Here is a 21769-nt window from a genome sequence, read left to right on the forward strand (position 1 = left end):
TGAAAAAACATTTTAGTTAACTAAAACCCAGTGTGGTGGTTAGCCCTGTTACCTCACAGCAAGAAGTTCTGGGGTCCAAAATCCACCTGGCCTGTACTGAAGGTCTATGCCAGGGTGCTCGATAGAAGAGTTTGTCCGTTAGTCGAACCTCAGATCCAAGAGGAGCAATGTTGTTTTCGTCCTGGTCGCAGAATGAGTTTGGCCATCCCGTCTACATGTGTTTTGTGGACTTGGAGAAAGCATTCAATCGCATCCCTCGGGGTATTCTGTAGGAGATGCTGTGCGAGTTTGAGTTGTCTGTCCTGTTTTTACAGGCCATTCAGTCCCTGTACAACTGCAGTGAGAGCTTGGTCCTCATTGCCGGCAACAAGTCAGACTTGTTTACTGTGTTGGACTCTGCCAGGGCTGCCCATTGTTACCAATTCTGTTCATAATTTTCATGGACAGAATTTCTAGGTGTAGCCAAGTGGCAGAAGGCTTCCTTGGTGGTCTCAATATCTCTCCCCGGGTCAGGGATGAGTTGTGCCCCAAGTGGAGGAGTTTAAGTGTCTCAGGATGTTGTTCATGAGTGAGGGAAGAGGGGAGTGGGAGATTGACAGACAGACTGGGGTCACTGCAATGATGCAGACGCTGTACTGGTCCATCCTGGTAAAGAGAGCTGAGCATAAACGCAAAGCTGTCGGTTTACCGGTCGATATTCATCATGAGCTTTGGGTAGTGCTTGAAAGAACGAGATCACGGATACAAGTGGTGAAAATGAGCTTCTCCGTTATAGATAGGGTGAAGAGTGCAGTAATTTGAGAAGGGCTCAGAGTAGAGCCATTGCTTCTCCACATCGAAAGGAGCCACTTGAGGTGGTTCAGGCATCTGCCTAGGATGCCTACTGGGCGCCTGAGCTGTTACAGGCATGTCCTACTGAGAGGAGGTCCCAGGGCAGACCCAGGACATGCTAGAGAGATTGTATCTCTCGGCTGACCTGGGAATGCCTCAGTGTTCCCCCACATAAGCTGGAGGAGTTGGTTGGGGAGAGGGCGGTCTGGGTTCCGATGCTGTAGGAGCCCAAATGCAGTTCTGTGATATTTAGTTAAAAAAGGCCAATAGAAACCAGTGAATAAGTAGTTATTTTTAAAAGGACAGTTCAAGTTCACAGTAGTATAAGTTAATTGATTTAGAAGGGATTAAGAGGCTTATTTATAGGTATGTTGGATTATTTGTGTGTTATTGTAATAAGTTGATTTCTTAAAGGGCATTTGATTTGTTTAAGAGGGATAAAAATGTAATTTCTGTGGTATTTCTAATGTATGAAAGCATGTAAGAGGTGATGGGGTTTTTGGTGCCCATGAGGTCAGTTTCATCAGACCGTCGGGTGCAGTGAGGGGGAGCCACACGGTTTTTTGACCTCTCTCACTCTCTCTCATTTTACGCTTTGGATTGATGGAAGATTAACGAACAATTTTGCGAATGTTCTGTACCACCATTTTTGTGTTTTTAGTTTAAGTAAACATTTTAAATGTTTACAAGTGGACCTGTGGATTTCTTCTTACACGGATATGGATAACCACGAGGGAGTTATTGCGAGCGTCAAGCCGGGCTCCACAGTGTGGAAACCTACAGATGCTTTGCGTTGTGCTTGGTGATGTGAGGCTTGGATGCAGCTGCTCGGCCATGGAAACCCATTCCATGAAGCTCTCTACACACTGTCCTTGAGCTACTCTGAAGGCCACATGAAGTTTGGAGGTCTGTAGCAATTGACTCTGCAGAAGGTTGGTGACCTCTGTGCACTATGCACCTCAGCATCCACTGACCCCACTCTGTGATTTTTTTTGTGGCCTACCACTTAATGGCTGAGTTGCTGTCGTTCCCAATCACTTCCACTTTGTTATAATCCCACTAACAGCTGACTGTGGCATATTTAGTAGTGAGGAAATTTAACAACTGGATTTGTTGCACAGGTAGCATCCTATCATGGTACCACGCTGGAATTCCTGAGCTCATTCTTTCTCAAATGTTTGTAGAAGCAGTCTGCATGCCTAGGTGCTTGGTTTATACACATGTGGCCATGGAAGCGATCCAAAGACCTGAATTCAATGATTTGGATAGGTGAGTGAATACTTTTGGCAATATAATGTATGTTATCTTGCCCTCTGGCACCTTCACTTCCTTCACCTTTTACTTCTGCTATCATAGCAGTGTGCGCATGTGTTATGCTTGTGTGCGTGCTTCTGTTTGTGCTCAGGGAAAAGGGGTGGGCACAGATTGCAGAGAATCAACATGTATCTTCACTCTGACTCATCCCCATATATCACTCAAACACACCCTTGTGTCTTGGCATCATTTCTTCTGTGTTTGCTTGTTTTCCTTTCCATCAGCCTGGCAGCAGAAGGTATCAAGGAGGGGGAGCGGTTTTGGCAAAAAAAAAAAAAAAAAAGATGCATCACTGATGAGCTCACATGGTGAAGAAGTGAGGTAAATGGTCAGCATGAAAAGTTAACCTGTTACCTGATGTTTTTCTAAAGATGGTTCACTTTCTCTCTAGATTTTAAAGTCTGCTATTTTCCACAAGACATGTAACACCAGGCCACATCTGTCACTTTTGTTGATTATATGATTCATTATTTTGTCTACAAACTGCTTCCCAGAGTTCTCTCCTTTTTGTCAGGTCTGACCAAAAGTAAAAAAAAAAAACAGATCGATATTAATTTTGTTTTCATAATAGAGGACAGCAACTCAGATTAGAATATTCAATGAATGGGTGGCAGATATGTTTTATAACCTTTTTCTTTTAAAGTGTTAACAGCATCACGTTCAACAAAAAAAAATTCAGTGTCATTTGACTGTCAGCACGATTACAGAAAAAAATAAATCAAAACCAAATGTTTTGAACATGCACAAACAGAACCCATTACAAGATTGCTTTCTTTAAAACCACAAGATAAGCCACTTGTGGTTTTAAAGCACATCCTCTGTGGAGGCACAGAGGATGTGCTGTCCAAGCCTTGAAAACATTAAAATCTTTTAATTTTGATTAGTGCTCTTTGAACAACACTTTTATTTGCCTGTCTGGGTTGTGAGTTTCTGTGATTTTCTCCCTCTAACAGACCATTGACAAGCTGTAGAAAACACAGTCTCAGTCAGATCTCATAGTACTATCAGCCCACTTTCACTCAGTAGTCTCTTGAAGACCCTGAGTAGATACACTGGCAGTGAATTAAGTAGAGATCTACTTTGTGCCAAAAAGGAGGAGGAAGAGACATGCCGTCATTGAATACTGTCAGCCACACTTGTCTCTCACTGGTGAGTCAAGCTTTTCCAGTGATTCATGTCTATGCAGAAGCTGAACGACAGGCTCGAAGTGTAGTCCACTCTCCTCCTTTTTCTCACCACCTATATTCTCCTCTTCCTATTATTTCACTCCTCCTCTCCATTCATCTCTTTGTCCACATTCCCTTTCCTTCCTGTCTGCTAATTGTTGCTACACCACACAATTTATTTCTCCCCTAAGCTTGCAGTAGTTCTCCCCAGGCCACCAATTTCCAGCAGCGTCTCGAGGCTCCTGTTGGGAGACCTCCAGGATGTTCAAAAAAACCTGAACACACCCAGTTGTACCTGCAGGCCGGTGCAGCCCGACAGGGGATTTCACCATGCTGATGACGGGGCACACTCTTCCTTCCTGAACCCATATAAATCTGTCGGTGGGCTCTGTCCCATAGTCTAATATTAAAGCTGTTTTCCATTACATGCTGCTCAGCAGGGGAGGGAAAGCTGTTGTTGACTAGCATGAGCTGATGTGGCTGGAAGGATGAGTTATGCTTAGAATCCACTTGCTGACCTCTTATTTTGCAGTAATCTGACTGAAGTGTTGAACTGAAAGTTACAGCATAAGAAGCTTTTTTCTTCAAGACACACTACATGCAATTTTCATTATCATTATTCGTGCCTGATTTTTATGTGCTTATAGCAATAAAATAAAAAATAGTTGCTTTGCCATTCTTGCTTTCAACTTGTGTTTTTATTGTGCTGTGTGTAAATAACATCGTGAGTTCTCTTCTCCAAGAAAAGTGGCAAGAATGGGCTTGTAAGGACGTTTCTCAACTGAGTGAAGGACCTCTGTCATCTCACACTTAGAACAGCAGAGGATACCAGCCTTGGGCTATAATCAAACACACTCCCACAGGCATGCATGCACACACTGATGCACACACTTCATGCACGCTTTGTGTTAGTTAGAGTCCTGAGAACCATGTATATTTCCTGTTTTGTTATGAAAGGAGCCATAATAAGAATTATGTCATTTTAACATTTAATTTTCAAAAGTAGAAAAAGAAAAGAAAAAGCAATGCCTTTATGACAAAAACAAACATGACTTTTTCAGTTTAGAGAATAAATACATTAACATGTGTCGCACTTTGGCACCAGATGTTAGTCACATTTTCTTTCAAAGCACTTTGTACTACTTGAAAGATAGCACATTCTGTGGACAGTTACATAGCACAGTTTTTCATGCTCACATGTGTGATTGGATTAGACAGCTCATCCATTTTATTAGCTTACATTTAATAATGCAACATAATGTCTAATAATTCATTCTTTGTAGAAGGCCAAAAAGGCAACAATTTAACACAGCAAATAATATATAATTATGTGAATTATCTACTACAGATGGTAAAACATTCTTTAGAATTAACATTTAAAATGCAAGATCAAAATACATTACCTAATACATATACACATACAACATTCTGCAGTCTAAATTGCCATTGCTCCCTTTTTTATGTGAGTTCAGCTTGCAGTGTCTGCTCTACAATAACAGTGTTCCTGTTATGTTCATAAACAGCAACAGTAACAGCACAAGACTTTGCATCAATTACTCCCTGTGACCATTCAAAAGTCCATCAGAGTCTTTGGGGCTCACAGTGCTCAATGCAGCATGTTACAGTACATCAGAGCACAGGGGGAAGCTGTTCTCTGGCTCCTGCAGATAGCTCACCTGCCATGGAACCCCAGAGTAGTAGATGGCTCTGCAAAAGTGTCCATGTGTCCCTGCGTGCAGGAGGCCCACATCCCTGGCTGGAATCCCAACCCCTCACCTACCTGAGGATAGCTCAGAGGGCTGGGTGGATGATCACGGGGGTGCCACAGTGTCCATGTGAGGCATAAATTGTCCCTCATTGGGATAACAAGGGTAGTGGGGTGATGGGGGACATGATGGCACAGTGTTATCAATGTAGCCATGTGGCTCCACGGACAGCCTGTGCATGTGAGGCCCTGGCTGTGGCTGCATCTGTTGAGAGATGGATGCATGCCAGGGGACATAGCTCTGATGGTCCAGACAAGGAACAGTTAGCTTGACCTGCTCAAGCCGTGATGTTCTCATCGCTGCTGGTCCCACTGATGATCTGTTGCACTCCCGGTGGGTGCAGGGCTTACTGGGGGGATTAGAGCTCAGGAATACTGAGAGAGCAGAGATGCGGTTGATGGCTCTCTGTAGTGTAGCAATCTTGGATAGCCGTTTGCCACTGAGGGCATGATTTAGAGCAACACGGAGGGCATTAAATGCCTGGTTGTAGTCCATAATGCGTTTTCGCTCACGGACATTAGCAGCCATTCTTCGAGCTTTTGAGCGCACCGGTCGGTTGCGCTTCTTGGTTTCTTCTGCGTCACCTGGACAGCTGGTTGAACTCTCGTCTTGAAATGATGCCTTTGGACTTCCCTCATCTTCGCATTGGACCAGCCTGCCAAGCTCAAGCTCTTCCTCAGAAAACTCGGAACTTGCAACACTACTGCAGCTCATTGTGTCAAGAATGTGAACACCTGACAAGACAACATAAAATCTTCCTACTTGTACTGCAGTTGCAGTGAAGAGCCTTTGTTGTTTAGATGTGGTCTGCACGGTGTGCTGTGTCTGCAGGGCTCTGGTAGTCTTTGGGACCTCACTGATAGCTCCTCGGCTTGTTTTGCAGGGCTGTCGGTGTTTGCTGCTGTGCCGACAGCCCATGTATTCTCCCTCTTCAGCTGCTCTGGTACTATGCGATTACCTGTGTCTCAACAAGACAGGTTTGCCTGCTTTTTAAAGATCTTGAGGTCACATGGTACACTCACCTGTAAAGAATGATGCACTCTCTCTCTCTCTGTCTTCAGGTTTATGGGCACCCTCCAGGCAAATGGCACTGTCACCTCCTCCTCCTACTCTGACTCTCCCTCACATCCCTTTCAGGGGAGTTTCAACACTTCATTGTAAAACAAAAGCAAAATGCAGCAGTTATTTGAAAATGGCAGCTAACTTCACATGTCCTTTAACGTCTTCTTAGATCATGTGTTCAGCTGTTATTCACTCTTGTTTAGTCACGGGCCTCCACTGAGACTTTCCATGAGGTTTAATAGTTTTAAGTTTAGTCATTTGCTTCATTTCTTGTCACTTCCACTTCTCTTTTACAGACAACAACATGCTCAGTCTGAATGTTCCCCACAATGGCCTCTTTCTCTGCCCTGTGTAATATGTAATGTTCCAGTAATTAGCAATGAAGGCATATTCATTTAAATACATTTTCTCTCAGAATAGTCTCATGGGACTTCATGTCAAATTGCACATTCATCCTAGTGGCCTAATCTGTTATATGTTTCCTTTTTTGTCAAGCCTGGGAAGTAAGTAACCTTCTTATCTACCTTGAGATAGATTCGAGCTTGCAATTAGCTCTCTAGAGTGGCGATTCACCTCCTCTCTGCATCTCTCGGCTCAGGCTTAAGGGCCATGTAATTTAGAGTAGCTTCCCTGGAACCCATCCTCATAAATCAGGCCTGGGCAGCACCCGAGGACAACAGCAGAGTGAACCTGAGACATCAAAGAGAGAGAGGGAAAAAAAAGCAAATATTTTACAATTAGAACCGGCAATTGGTGTGATTGATTTTTCATAGTCTTATGTGAGGGAAGATGGGTTTCCATTTAAAGTCTGATGCAATATTGTAATGTAATTAAATATTATTTTCATTAAATATCAAATGTGACAATGAATTACTGATCATCTGTGAAGAAATAAAGAATAGACTCTGCTGTATTTTGTTTAAACTTTGTTCTTCTTACCAAAGTTTCATAACTTGGACAGTGTGTAAAAGAAAACAGAAATGAAATGAAAAAACAGCATGAAAGACCTACACTCACACAACACAATCTTATGGCAGTTCATAAAATTATAATAATGTATAGTTTATTATTTGTGGAAATGGACAAGGACAGTGATTTGTTTCGTGTTCCTGATTCCCTGTTATTTTGTTTTTTCTGAAGCTTGAATAAAGTGGCTTTTAAAGGGTGCAGACATCCACATTTGAAGATTGGAGGGATGAGCTGGTGGATGGCAAGAGTCAGTTCAGGACCCAACACCAGAGACCACATTTGAAGTTGCACAAAAAACTGTTATGTTTTTCATGCTTTCTGTTGCATTACTTTAACACTTCAAATGCATTTTCTTTTGTTATTTGGTTAGTATTATAAACCAAAATTATTTTATTAGTTTTAGAAAATAAAGCTATTTGGTAAGTTTTCAGTTGGTGTCAGACAATAAATGGTTTGGTATTTTTTCTCGATTGCCTAGGTGATGTGTTCCCCTCTGAGAAGTCACAAGAACATCACATGCTTGTATGTTCAAAGGGCTGAGCGTTCCCTCAAAGAAACAGACATCCAGTTAAGGAAAGACTCACAGCAGATTAATACAATGCAGTTGTTCTGAGTGATCACATCCATGTTGTGATGAAACATTTCTCTCATGAGTGGTGTTGGTCTTCCATCCATTGGACAAAAAGGTTCATTGAATGGTTGACAAGGATGAAAATTATATCAATCACCAGTTCTTAATTAGTCTGATTTTAGACCAGTGTGTTAAGACTTCAAATGAAGGAATATCCTTTGAAAGAATGGTGCTCCATCCCTCCAACATAGTTTCAGATATAAGCAAGTACTTGGCGAGAGTGGAAAGGAAAAACTCCCTTTTTATAGGGAGAAGCCAGAACCAGGCTCAGGCCAGTTGGGGGTGAGGGGAAAGAGAAGAGATCAGAGGGAGATACACATGGGAGAGAGCCAGAGTTTAACATTAATAGTGATGCAATAGCGGTGTATGGAGACACATGGAGAATTAAAAAGAGGTGAGTGCATCATGGGAACCCCCAGCAGCCTAGGCCTATAGTACCATAATTAAGGGATGGTTCAGGGTCACCTCATCCAGCTTTAACTATAAGCTTTATCATGCCTAATCTTAAAAATAGAGAGGGTGTCTGACTCCCGAATCCAAACTGGGAGCTGGTTCCACAGAAGAGGGGCCTCAAAGCTGAAGCCTGTGCCTCCCATTCTACTCTTAAGTATCCTAGGAACAAGTAAGCCAGGAGTCTGAGAGTGAAGTGCTCTGTCGGGGTGATATGGTACTATGAGGTCTTTAAGATAAGATGGTGCCTGATTATTAAAGACCTTGTATGTGAGGAGAAGAATTTGAAATTCTATTCTAGATTTAACAGGGAGCCAGTGAAGAGAAGCCAATATGGGAGAAATCTGCTCTCTCTTTCTAGTCCCTGTCAGTACTCTAGTTGCAGCATTTTGGATCAGCTTTTAAGGGAGCTTTTAGGACAGCCCGATAATAATGAATTACAATTATACAGTCTAGAAGTAATAAATCCATCAATTAGCTTTCACTCTGAGAAAGGATGTTTCTAATTTTAGAAATATTGTGAAAATACACGAAATTTGTCCTACGTATTTGTTTAATATGCCCACTGAAGGACATATCCTGCTCAAAAATGACTCCAAGAGTCCTCACAGTTTTACTGGAGGCCAAGGTAATGCCATCCAGAGTATCTGGTTTAGACACCATGTTGCTAAGTTTTGTAGGGCCGAGTACAAGAACTTCAGTTTAATCTGAATTGAGAAGCAGGAAATTAAAAATATGACAATAATGAATGAAATCATCATTTAAAATCTGCATTTTATATGTAGCTGAGGTATTTTGTCTCATATTAAATTTGAATCAAGATCTGAAGGTGGCAAATACTTTTACACGGGACTATATTTAAGATTGGCAGTTTTTGTCAAGCCTTTTCACAGTTATGTCTTGAAAATCAGCACAAACCTTAAATGCACCTGCATATATAGTATGCAGGTGCTGTTTTTCTTTCTTTCTTTCTTTCTTGCACAATTTGCATTGCTACAAATGAGCAGAACATGGACATGTTAAAAGGCTAAATCGATGGTTACTCTGTAACATTACCAAATTATATAGGCAATTACTCTACGCACCAAAATACACTGCTACATACCGTAGTTACCAGTTAACAATAAAATATTCAGCCTTACATACTGTATACCCACATATCACTACAAATCATTATCACATTATCACTGATATATATATTTATGTATATAGTGCTTATGTATATGTGTATAGTTTTTTGCTATTTTATTTATTCTATTGAATTTTAGTTTTAGTTTTTAGTTTAGTTATTTGTTCTTACTCATCCTTTTCATTTTTCTCTGTATTGAGCTGCTGTAATGCACAAATTTCCCCGTCGTGGGATCATTAAAGTTTTATCTTATCTTATCTTATCTTATCTTATCTTATCTTACAATAGGGAGGAAGCATACAAATGTCTCCCCTTCACAAAATGTAACCATGTGGATACTGACTTACTAATAACTGTGGATCACATTATTGCTTTACAGACGAGTGAAGCTTGATTATAGTAATGTGTTACTTTGTCATGTGTTATGCCCACACTGTGACTGAGCAGTGCAAAATGCTACTTTTTTCATTTTACATGTACTTGCTTCATTTCAACATTTCCTTCTCACATGTTTCAGACAGCATTGTGTAGAGACTATGCACTCTCTGAGCTTTTGCATTGCAAACTTGTAACTTTGCTAACTTTTTCCTATTTTCTTTTGCAATTCACCGTAACCACTTAGACCAACGTATTTACCACACCTTTCAAATAACCCTGCATACTTCTATAACTTAAACTGTTTCAAAAGTTCAGCCCATGCTGCTCAGCTCCAAGAGGTGCACAGGCTTTATCACAGGCATTGATTTATGGCTTCACAAACATGTCAGATTTACTGCTGTGGCATTAAGAGCATGAAGACTACAGCCTCGGACTCTCCCCGTCCATTCATTTTTGACAGGTGACAAGACACCAGTAATTATCAGCCGCCGAGAATAAATCACAAGATTTTATCACGCAGTTCACCGTGCCCTTGATGGAATAACAATTTTTAAGCAAGGGGAACCTACCCAATGCTGCTGAACCTAAGATTTGTAAATCTCTTGCTCAAACCCCCATAATGACTGGTTGTTAGCCGTTTGTTATTAGAGGTCTGTGTGCCAAACGTTATGGATGTATATTTCCAAAGGGATAGTTAGGGGTAATAAGTGAGTAAAGTCCAGGCTCGCTAACCTTGGCTTTGCAGTGGTATGTTAATGCATGTTTTTGGTGTCTGCCATGGAATTTTCTCACCTCAATAAAAAGCCTCCTGTCAGAAAATAACTTTGTGGTTATCTCTGCTCCTCCACTATTTGTCACACCACAATTCCTTAGGGATACTTAATATCTGACAAAATCAGTGTGATCAACTGTCTGATGCCTGTCTGTGGTCATTCGTGGCAGTTATTTCATTTGCCACAACATCTCTTTTATTGCAGAAAATCTGCATTCCTTTCTTGCTTTAAGAGATTCAGAATTTGATGAGAAAAAAATGGAAATTTATTTCTATAATTGTTCCAGAAATACAATTGTGTCAACTTATCCTTCACAATACTTTGTAACTCATTTAATGTAGTGTTGGAAAATATAATCGTACTTTAAAAGAAAAAGCACTTACTGTTCCAAGTAAAAGTCAACATATTATCACATGGGTGGGGTTCTCAGTCTTTATCAAGAAATTTTACATGGGTGTTACAAAGCAAAATAACATCCACATGCAGGCTAAGACCAAAGGTTTCCCTGCAGTAGATCATAATAAGGCAATCAGTGTTATTCTCTTGTAGACTGAGCCCATAACAACACATCATTTTTTAGATGTGTTTGTTTTGTTTTGTTTTGTTTTGTTTGGGGGGGGTGCACTACAGAAAAGTGAGTTGATCAGGAGATGCTAATTCTCATGGTGGATTGTATCAGAAGTCCATTGACAAGGGAGATGATGAGAGTCCCCATGCTTGAATAAAAACAAAAAGAAGTTGAACTATAGTCTGGTCTATAGTCTGACCCGTGGTTGTAATCTGTCAACTCCTACTGAAGAAACATACTTGAGTGAAACATGCATCTTTTGCTGATGTGGTGAGACAAGGCCTGTGTCAAAGATCTTTTCCAATATCTCAAAAACAAAAGCTGAAGACAGCAAGCCAAATGACACAACAATTGTGAATCATTCTGTCTGAAATTACTGGCAGTTACGTGTAATTGGCTGCGGTAATCCCTTTCAGCATAGACGTCTGCTATAAAATCTCAGTTGTCGGGTTGAAACAACGTTCTGCGTATTTCAGCACGCACAGCTCAGCATCGAAAGTGTTATTCACTGAATATCTGTCACAGTGTTGCTATTAATCATAGAGGCATGTTGAAGTTTATTCTGCAACATTAGAGATTTTTCCAGTGTTTTATCTCTCTCTGAGAACTTGAAAATGTTTTGATTTATGTGGAGAAAAAAATCCTCATAAAATAGACAGTTGCTTATCAGGTGTATTGTAACCAAGATTAATAAATATGTTGTAAGCATTTTTCAGGATGCGATCAATCACACCAGAACGCAATTTTCTGAAAAATGAATAAAAGATCTTAGACACTAATTAACAGTCACTTTAAAAGCTGTTTAATAATAGTATTAACAGCAGTTATTCTCATGGCTATATCTTCCAGCTACATACATGATGAACCTGTTTGTAAGAGAAGAGTAACAACTCATTGAGATGTTTCTGCTACAGTCAGGTCAGAAAGGTGGGCCGGTTGCCATGACAGCACGTGTAAAGTTTGGGCCACTAAAAAGCCTGCACTCTCTAATTTAGCCATAAGCAGAAGATTTCTATAACCATCTCTCAGTGATTTATGTCATGTAACAAAACCTTGCAAATCTGTCAGTACTGATGTCACAACATGTCTAACAGTTTCCTTCACAGAGGAATGTCGGAACACTTCCTCCCCTTCTTCTTGAATCATGATATGAATCAGTAAGCCTCTGTGTAAAATGTTGATAAAATAAAAACACAATGTAATGTTTTGGAAATCATTTAATGCTACTGAACACTGAAAATAACGCAGCAATTGATGAAACTAAAATTTTGATTGTTTTCAGAAAAATAAAATATTTTCTTTTGATTTGAAAGCCAGCTACATATCTGAAAAATGTTGTTGAGTTGCATCACGTCTTGTATGAATCACAGTCTAAATGTTTGTAAACTGAGGAGACCAATTTGCTCAGCTTTTAAAAATGTTTTCCGGTTGTTGCTCGCTGTCGGATTTCAGCTGTTGACAGTATGATAAATTCTTTGTTGCATGTTTCATATGTGCCAAATGTTTTCAGAGGGTGGCAGATCTGGACCAGGACTCTTTTGTCTGGCAGGCATTGTCTTGCTGTAAGCCTTACTGAAAGGCCTGCATGTGTTGCTCATCAATAATGGGACCTTGGCAGATATAAACATCACTCACGTAGCACATGCTAATGTATATTTTCATCACGAGTGAATGAGTGAACTTGTGCTAATGGTTACTCTCCTCCTTAGTCTAGTGGACACATTATCCATGATTTCCAAAATCCCTTTCATATTTTGATTAGTCAGGCCAAGCAATAATAACCACTTCACCACAGTCCATCTTAACCTGGCTGGGACCCAGAGAAGGTGGCATACTGTAGTTCCTGGATTCTGTTTATACACGCGTTTATCTTTTTGTGATAGAATTGTTTTTTGTTTGCAGATGCAGTGATGAACTGTGTTCACTGGCACTAGTTTTCGGCAGTGTTCCTGAGCTCACGCAGGGATTTCCACCACTGAATCAAGTCTGTTATTAATGCAGGGCCTGGAAATCACAGCAGTTCACCTTGTGCCTTCTTCCATGTGCACAGAGATTCCTTTGGAGTCTCTGAATCGCTTATTGTTTGCAGGAGATGATCAAATACACAAATTCTTTGAAGAACATTTTTCACAGTCTATCGCAGTCCTTACTTCTAACAGTTTCACAGTCTTTCTATAGGTATTCATGCTATTTACCTTTATTTAGTATTACACAGCTTTTGCTGTGTAGCGTTATAGCATTGTAGACTGTTTGTTTTTCAAAAAACATTCAACTTTCTGTAGTTCATCTAGTCATGTTGTCTTTGCACAATTAAATATAGGCTTTAAATCAGTTACACATTATTGCATTCAGCTTAAGAGTTGTAATATGAAATTATATGAACTACACACAGGGCAGAGGGCAGGCATTAAACTCTTCACTTGACCATGGTTCACTTCCTAAATGAACATAGTTTTTATGATTGAAAAAAAGATCCAAGGCAAGAAACAAAGTATCCAAAAAGGCAGCAGCGAATGTTCATAGAGCATTCCTTCCCGCAAACAGTCAGTCATTATGCTGGGTTATCATTATGGGGTCCACTTAGAGTGTTGGAACATGTGGTCAAAGTTAAGAGTCTATAGGCTAGTTCCCACACAGCCCACAGCAGTTTAAGTACAGCCTTCTGACCAGAGAAGTGGTAACAAAGCATCACAGCACTACTACAATTAAATGAGTTTAACTTTACAACATTCAGATATGTAAAGTTAAACTCCTAAACTCCACCTGTCACCCCCACCCCACCCCACCAAGAGGGATTAGCTGACAGTTGTTGAAATCAGTAGTGGGGACTATGACTGGTAAAGGGAGAGAGATTTGGCTGATATGATGGAGAGAAGAAAAGTAGATATATTGTGTACAGGAGACCAGGTGGAAGGGAAGCATTGCCAGGAGCACTGGAGGTGGTTTTAAACTCTTCCACCACTGTGTAGATAGGAAGGGAAATGGAGCAGGAGTAATCTTGAAAGAAGAGTATGTGAATAGTGTTGTGGAGGTGAAGAGAGTGTCAGACAGGATCACATCTCTGAAGCTGGAAATCAAAGGGGTGATGCTGAGTGTTGTCAGTGAGTATGCCCAACAGGCTACATGTCAGATAGAAGAGAAAGAGGAATTCTGGAGTAAATTGGATAAAGTGGAGAGATTTGTGATCGGAGCAGACTTCAATAGAAATGTAGGTGAAGAGAGCAGACATAATGGGGAGGTGTAGGTATGGTGACTTGAGGCGACTGTTGTTTGACACTATGTAAATAAAACTGAATTGAATTGAATTAAGGAGAGACGTGCAGAAGGACAGATGGTGGATTTTATGAAAAGAATGGAAATGGCTGTGGTGAACACATGTTTTAAGAGTGTAAGAGTGGAGGAAGGTGCACACGGGTGGACTACAACTTGCAGAAGGTGCAATCTGAAAGAGACAATGAGATGGTGTCAGGGAGAATGTAGCTACACAGCATTGGATGGCAGTCTGTAGGATGACTTTGAAAATCAAGAATAGGAAGTGAGTGAAAGTACAGTCAAGGATTAAATGATTAAAGCTGAAGAAGGAAGAATGTTGCTCAGAGTTCTAGAAGGAGCTGTGGGTGGTAGGGAAGAGCCACCAGATGACTGAGAAAGTACAGCTGAAACTGCCAAGAAGGTGTTTGGTGAATCCTCTGGACAGATCATAGAGGGCAAGGAGACCTAGTGGTGGAATGAGGAAATACAGGAAAGCATTGAAAAGAAGATGGTAGCAAAGAAAAACATGGGATAGTCAGGAAGATGAAGAAAGTAGTCAGTACTTGGAAGCTATGTGTACAGCAAAGACAGAGGTGGCAAAGGAAAAGGCTCATAGTGAGGCTGGACACTAAGGAAGGAGAAAAAAGAGCTGTTGAAGCGAGGCTGAGAAGAGAAGTGACAATCAGTGAGCAGCAGTAAGGTTTCATGTCAGGAAAGAGCACTACAGATGCAATGTTTATTTTGAGAGTGTTGACGAAGAAGTATAAAGAAGGTAAGAGAGAGTGTCACTTTGTGAATCTGGAGAAAGAATATGTTAGAGAGTAACTGTGGTGCGGCATGAGGAAATCAGGAGTGGCAGAGTCTGATGTGAGTCTGATGCAGGACACGTATGAAGACAGCGAGACAATAGTGAGGTGTACAGTGGTAGTGAGAGATGGGTTCAAGGTGGGGGTGAGATTACATCAGGGATCTGCTATGAACTCCTTCTTGTTTGTGATGGTGACGAAGAGGCTGACAGATGAGGTCAGACAGGAGTCTCTGTGGACTATGATGCTCAGCGATCTAGTGAGAGGAGGGAGCAGGTGGAAGAGAATCTGGAGAGGTGGAGGTATGCTCTGGAGAGAAGAGGAGTAAAAGTGAGTAGAAGCAAGACAGAATACGTGTGTGCGTGAGAGGGAGACAGGAGGAAAGGAGCAGAGGTGGTGAAGGTAGATGAGTTTAACTGCCTGGGGCCATCCAAAGCAATGGACAGTGCACAAGAGAGGTGAAGAAGAGAGTGCAGGCAGGGTGGAGTTGGTAAAGACAAGTGTTAGAGGTGATCTGTGACAGAAAGAGAGCAGGAAGAGTGAACGGGAAGGTTTACAAGATGGCAGTGAGACCTGCTCTGATGTATGGATTGAAGACAGTGACACTGACAAAAATACAGGAGGCTGAGATGGCAGAGTTGAAGATGTTAAGATTTTCATTGTGAGTGACCAGAATGGACAAGAAATTAGTTAGAAATTAGACACAAGTACATCAGAGAGACAGCTGAGACTGGGCAGTTAGGAGAGAACATTAAGAGGCAAGACTGAGATCATTTGGATATGTGCAGAGGAGCAATGGTGGACATATTGGACAAAGGATGTTGAGTATGAAGTTGCCAAGCAGGAGGAAAAAAGGAAGACGTCAGAGGAGGTTCATGGATGTAGTGAAGGAGGACATGCAGAGGGTTGATGTGACAGAGGAGGATGCTGGGATAATCCACTGTGGTGACCTAAAGGAAATGAAGAAGTGAAAATAATTAACGTACAAATCTAATAATAAATCCACAATAAGTTGTTAGACCTAGGAAAGTTAGCTAGACCTAAGAGTTTTGTCATCATGTGGTCACTGATAATTGTAGCCCTGCATCCCTGCAGAGGTCATAACCTTGGCTCATCTCTGGCTGTTAATCTACCAGTGAAAAAAGATGCTATATCCGCTCTAAGTCTTTTAATCCTGAAAAAAATTCTTCTACCTGTAGTTGACCAGTATTTTTTTTATTGTAAGTGAATAAAGTAAATATTTGAATTTAGAACAGCAGTCGGAGACTCGTGAACACTGTAAGAGGATTTGCTTCCTGTAAGCGATTGTGGCAAAATCCACATGTGAGCAAAAAGGAAGTGAGAAGATTGTCTAAAGATGTTGAATATTGTTTTCTAACGCTGCAGAGTCACAAGGAAGGGATCATTTAATGGATTGTGAAAATGAAGAATAAGTACACTTTGTTAGTTGATATAGGGCATTTTATTTATTTGCAATAAATAAAATCTCCCCAGATGTTTCAGGGTACTGTAAGTACTGTGGTTTTATATATTAGATGTGGAGAGCAAATGCTGCTTTTGACGACAGCCAGTATCTATCTGTCCTTTGCAGTATCTCACTGTGCCTGTGCTAGACAGAGAAAGTTTGCCCTCTAGTGGCAAATGGATTGTACTGAGCTTTTAATCTTGATAGAATTTTATTTCGGTACAACCAGGTGACAAACTAAAATCACTCCTTTGACATACTTTACTGAAACCATAAGTTTCATTACTCTACCAATTGGTTTGTACAAATTTAAAAAAAAGACATTTTCTCACGTGCTCCAAACAAATAGTTGCAAATTTGATTGTTTCAGCTGTAATGTCACTTCTTCATATGGCTTGTGTGCAGAAATCTGAATGAACTAAAGATTTTTAGGTGAATGTAGTGAAGTCAAAATGACGACATTTCCCTCTGAGGTATAGTAGAAGCAGAAGGTGAGATGAAAAGAAACAGTTCAGTTTAATTCAGTGTTATTTATATAGTGCCAAATCACAACAAACAAGGTGTTTTATATTATAGGTAAAGACCCTGCAGTAATTACAGAGAAAACCCAACAGTCAAAATGACCCCCTATGAAAAAGCATTTGGTGACAGTAGGAAGGGAAAAACTCCCTTTTATCAGGAAGAAAACTCCAGCAGAATCAGGCTCAGGGATGCGCAGTCATCTGCCGCGACTTGTTGGGGGTGAGGGGAGAGAGACAGGACAAAAGACAAAAGACACAGAGCCAGAGATTAATAATAACAAATGATAAAATGCAGAGTGGGGTATAAACAGAGTAAAAGTACAAGTATTTCAAATTTGTACTTAAAGACAGTATTTGAATAAATGTACTCAGTTACATTCTAAAACTCAGGCATTGATCTGATCCTGTAATTTCAGATGGATGTTTTTGCAAGAGGCGGCTGGTCATGTTTTTTCAGTCTGTGATTCAGCTACAATTCTTAACACCAGACTTTGGGTTAAGGATTGTCCTGAAAAGCAGGAAACTGGGACTGAAGGCAGAATTTGAGAAGGGGAAAGGTCCTCGAGCACTGCAACAAAAGGTAAAAGATGAAAATGAGACACAAACATAAAGAATCCATAAACCAGCCTAGTAACACACACATGGGTAATGAAGGCCAGTTTGATAAAATACACATGCATTGAAGGCCAGCTTACATTCATAAACATGGCCATTCCAATCATAAAAAACAAACAACATAACAAACACACGTGTTACCAAATGCTGAGTTCATCCAGCATTTTCAAACACGTGCCGCAATGAACTCTCCAGGTTGCTACAGAATCAGTGATCAGTCAATAAATTAGTGGTTGATAAATTAAAACTGTAAGATGCTTTCAAATGACTGAATACATTTACAATGTGAAGACACTGAATATGGATCTTTTAAATTACATTTCTGTAGTCTTCATGCTGTCCTGTCAACTTGTTGGGTTGAGGTTGGGTTCACTGCTGCATGCATACGAGTGAAAATTGCAACAGACTACTGTGTTTGCCATTTGTGATGAACTGGTGAAGCATAGCCACACACACGCACACACACAGCAGAAAAGAAGACTCAGTAGAAGTGCATGTGTTTGAGGGAGCTGATGAACAGTTTGAGAAAAAGTGATACAGGGAGATGCAGGAAACTAAATAGGTACAGATAGATGGAGGACCAACAGTGATGCTGTGTATAGGAAGGGGATGAGCAGACACTAGTTTCTAACGAAGCTCAGATCCTTTAATGTGTGCAGCAAGATGCTGGAGATCTTCTACCAGTCTGTGATAGCAAGTGCCATCTACTTTGCTGTTGTCTGCTGTCACTGCCAGAGATCCCAGCAGGATCAACAAACTGATTCACAAGGCTGTAACCATCACAGGTCAGAATTTGGAGGCGCTTGAGTCGGTGAGGGACAGGAGGTCACTGAACAAACTGCGCTCCATCATGAACAAGCCAGCTCACCCACTCCACACTACTGAGGAAGTAGAGCTCCTTCTCCCTCAGATTGATTAAACCTTGCTGCCATAAAGAATGCTTCAGGAAATCATTCCTACTGTTCTCCATAAAACTGTATAATAACTCTTCTCTCTGTGATAGGTGAACACACCTGTCAGGACATAAGATTCCACACACATAGCTCAGTGTTATATCTTCTTGCAGCTGACTTTCAGATTCCGAGTGTATATATAATTTTTTTACGATTACTCTTCTTTACCTACATTTATATATTTTATTTATTTTGTTTTTAACACTGTTGTATATGTATAGTTTTGCATTCTGTGCCTGTGGCACTTCTGTTCTCATTTGTTATTAATTGTAGATTGTACTATTTTCTTGCTGCTGTAACATAATAATTTCCCTTGCAGGATCAATAAAGTATCTATCTATCTAGATAGACAGTGAATATTGGACAAAAAATAAATGTGCAGCCTTGGTGTTCATAACAGCATTACTCATTTCTTTTTCAAAAGCTGAACAAGATGAGCAAGATTATGTTTAACATTCTACTGAAAGAAAAACTGTCCATTTTTATCCTTATGGAGGGGGCAACATTGTTGCAAATGTCAATGATTTAATGATCTGTTCTCGTAAGCAGGCCTACAAGACTGGCGCAAAAGTGTTGTGGAAGCACCTCACTAAGAACGGTCACAAGGTGAGCTCTCCAAATTAAAATGGGCTTCAGAGAAATTCACCTACACATGATCATGTCAGGCAGTAAGTCCCTCTGTCCAAAAAGGATTGCAGTGATCTAGTCCAATCCAAAATCACAAAGAAATATTCTTGGAATTACATTATATTGCTACCAGTGGATACACAACTATGCTCCACTGTCAGCAATGAGACATTGGAGGGGACTGCTGTAGTGGACTGATGGCGTGGACTGATGACACAAACAGCTTTCACTGACTTAAAACTGACACAGCAAACTGCACCAACTCGAGGATTATCAAATCCTGGCAAATCACCACACAGTGACCCAAAAGGGTGGATAGATGAACTCTGTTCTAATACAGGAGCATGGGACTACAAAGAGTAGTGGCATATTTTTCATTCTACCTGAACAGTAGCAGCAGTAGCAGCAGCAGGCCTTTTAGCCTGTGAGCAGTAGCAGCAGCTAAAAAGACAGTTCTGGCTTCACATCACCTTGTGGGCTAGTCAGACTTAATCATCTTGCTGCCATATTCTGTCATTGATCCTTCTAGAGCAGGGGTAGGGAACTCCAGGCCTCGAGAGCTGGTGTCCTGCAGGTTTTAGATGTGTCCCTGATCCAGCACACCTGAATCACATATAGAAGTCATTAGCAGGACTCTGGAGAACTTGACTGCAGACTGAGGAGGTAATCCAGCCATTTGATTCAGGTGTGCTGGATCAGGGACACATCTAAAACCTGCAGGACACCGGTTCTCGAGGCCTGGAGTTCCCTACCCCTGTTCTAGAGCAAAAAAAACTATGTATTTATTAGCTGCTCATTGGTTGTGGTATCGCATGGTATTACTGGAGTTGCCAAATGTCATAGTTAAAAGACACACTGTGCTAAACCCAGCTTCAGCAGCAGATGGTAAACCTCATGATTGTACAGCCTGAAATCTGTTCACCCAGGCCTGATCTACAGGACACACTGCCGGCTAACTCTGATCCAGTGGTCTTTGTAGAGGGTCTGCATCATTTTTTTGGTAAAAAATCATAACATCGCAGCAGCAGGCTCTTTACCATCTCACTATTTAGCTCAAGTTGCTGAACTTGTAGCATTTTGGCACACTATGGAAACAGCAGTTTTTAACTGATTCAGGGAAATTCAGTGAACATCACAAACTTGTGGCTGCATTGCTGGATGCCTCATTACTCCCATAAACCACAGCTGTTTGTAAATGTGAAGCTCACACCAACTCAAAAGACTCTGTTTCTCTAGGCAACATAGAATGAATTCAGCAGTAAAAACAGCATTAACATCAAAACCACACTAACTCCATCTCCTAACACAGATTTACAGGCAGTCCAGAGCAAGGCTACCCCAGAGCAGAAACACGTGCGGAAAACAGCAGGGCTTACATAACAAGGAGGACTCCCATGTCCCCAGTGATGAACTGTGTGTGTCCCTAAACATTTTTTTTCTTTATGTTGTACTGACACATGGAAAGGACCATGTGTCAAAAGGGGAGATTGTACAACAACTGCAGCCACACTGGCTCACAAAGGATTGTACATTTATTCTCAAAAATGTTGTAATTCTTGTTTTGTGTAACTAACGGTCCAGTACAGATATTCAGACAGGCAGCACATCCACCCCCGGATAAGCCTTTTGATCATCTGAAAAAGAATTTAATTGAACTAATACCATGTGGAGATAAAAAGTATTGCTTCATGATTGTGGACATGTTCTCAAAATGGGTGGAAGTTTTCCGTTCTAACAAACAAGATGCAGGTGCAGCCGCCAAAGCCTTACTATGAGAAATCATCCCAAGATGGGGAATTCCAGGTAAGTTTAGCAGTGATAATTGGAGCAGCTTTTGTCAGCACAGCTTTGAAACAGGTAAATGACTACCTTGGGACAGAGATCAGACATCACTGTATTTATCATCCAGCTAGCCAGGGCTAAGCAAATGTGCAGAAACAGGACTGTGGCTCATCTGCACATGAGAACCAAGGAAAAGGGTTAAACATGGTCTTAGTCCTTTTGAAATTTAGTTTGGGCATTCACCAAATACAAGGATAGGGCCCTAAGACATCCTCTTCCAACCACAGAACACTGTGGGGATGAAATGTTATGCTATTGTGCAAATCTCTCATCTGCTTGGTCCTCTCTCCATAAGCAGGATAAAGCAACCCTTCTGCAATCTGCCCAAACAAACCTGCACCCTCACAAACCAGGAGACTGATCAGAGGTCTCCAGAGAACCAGCTGGAAGCTGAAACAGTGGCAGGGAGCATTCTGGGTACTACTGATAACGCAGACAGAGGTTAGGGTCAAAGGTTGCCAGCCATGGCAAGAGGATTCCAGAATCACCAATAATAACCCAAAGGGTTAAAAATGTTGACGATGAGAAAGACAACAAGGATTTATATAATGTGCTCTATCCTTCAAACCTACAGCTGCGTTGGAATGAAAGAGTGAGGAGTGAAAAAGTGCCCTCCTCTAACAAGAGCGTGCCAAGCTCCAACTAAGTGAC

The 21769-nt window shown here is 41.0% G+C and overlaps 1 protein-coding gene across 1 annotated transcript; it reads right to left on the bottom strand.

Moving 5' to 3' along the window:
• Positions 1-4366: 4366 nt before the first annotated feature.
• bhlha9 (basic helix-loop-helix family, member a9) lies at positions 4367-6794 on the bottom strand. Its single transcript, XM_030747058.1, is given in 5 exon segments — positions 4367-4998; positions 5001-5126; positions 5129-5158; positions 5161-6227; positions 6664-6794. Coding segments are annotated over 4 exon segments (1059 nt in total). The 5' UTR covers positions 5996-6227; positions 6664-6794; the 3' UTR covers positions 4367-4930.
• Positions 6795-21769: the final 14975 nt, after the last annotated feature.

The sequence above is a fragment of the Archocentrus centrarchus genome, chromosome 14 (assembly GCF_007364275.1).
Source record: "Archocentrus centrarchus isolate MPI-CPG fArcCen1 chromosome 14, fArcCen1, whole genome shotgun sequence".
NCBI classification, from domain to species: Eukaryota; Metazoa; Chordata; class Actinopteri; order Cichliformes; family Cichlidae; genus Archocentrus; species Archocentrus centrarchus.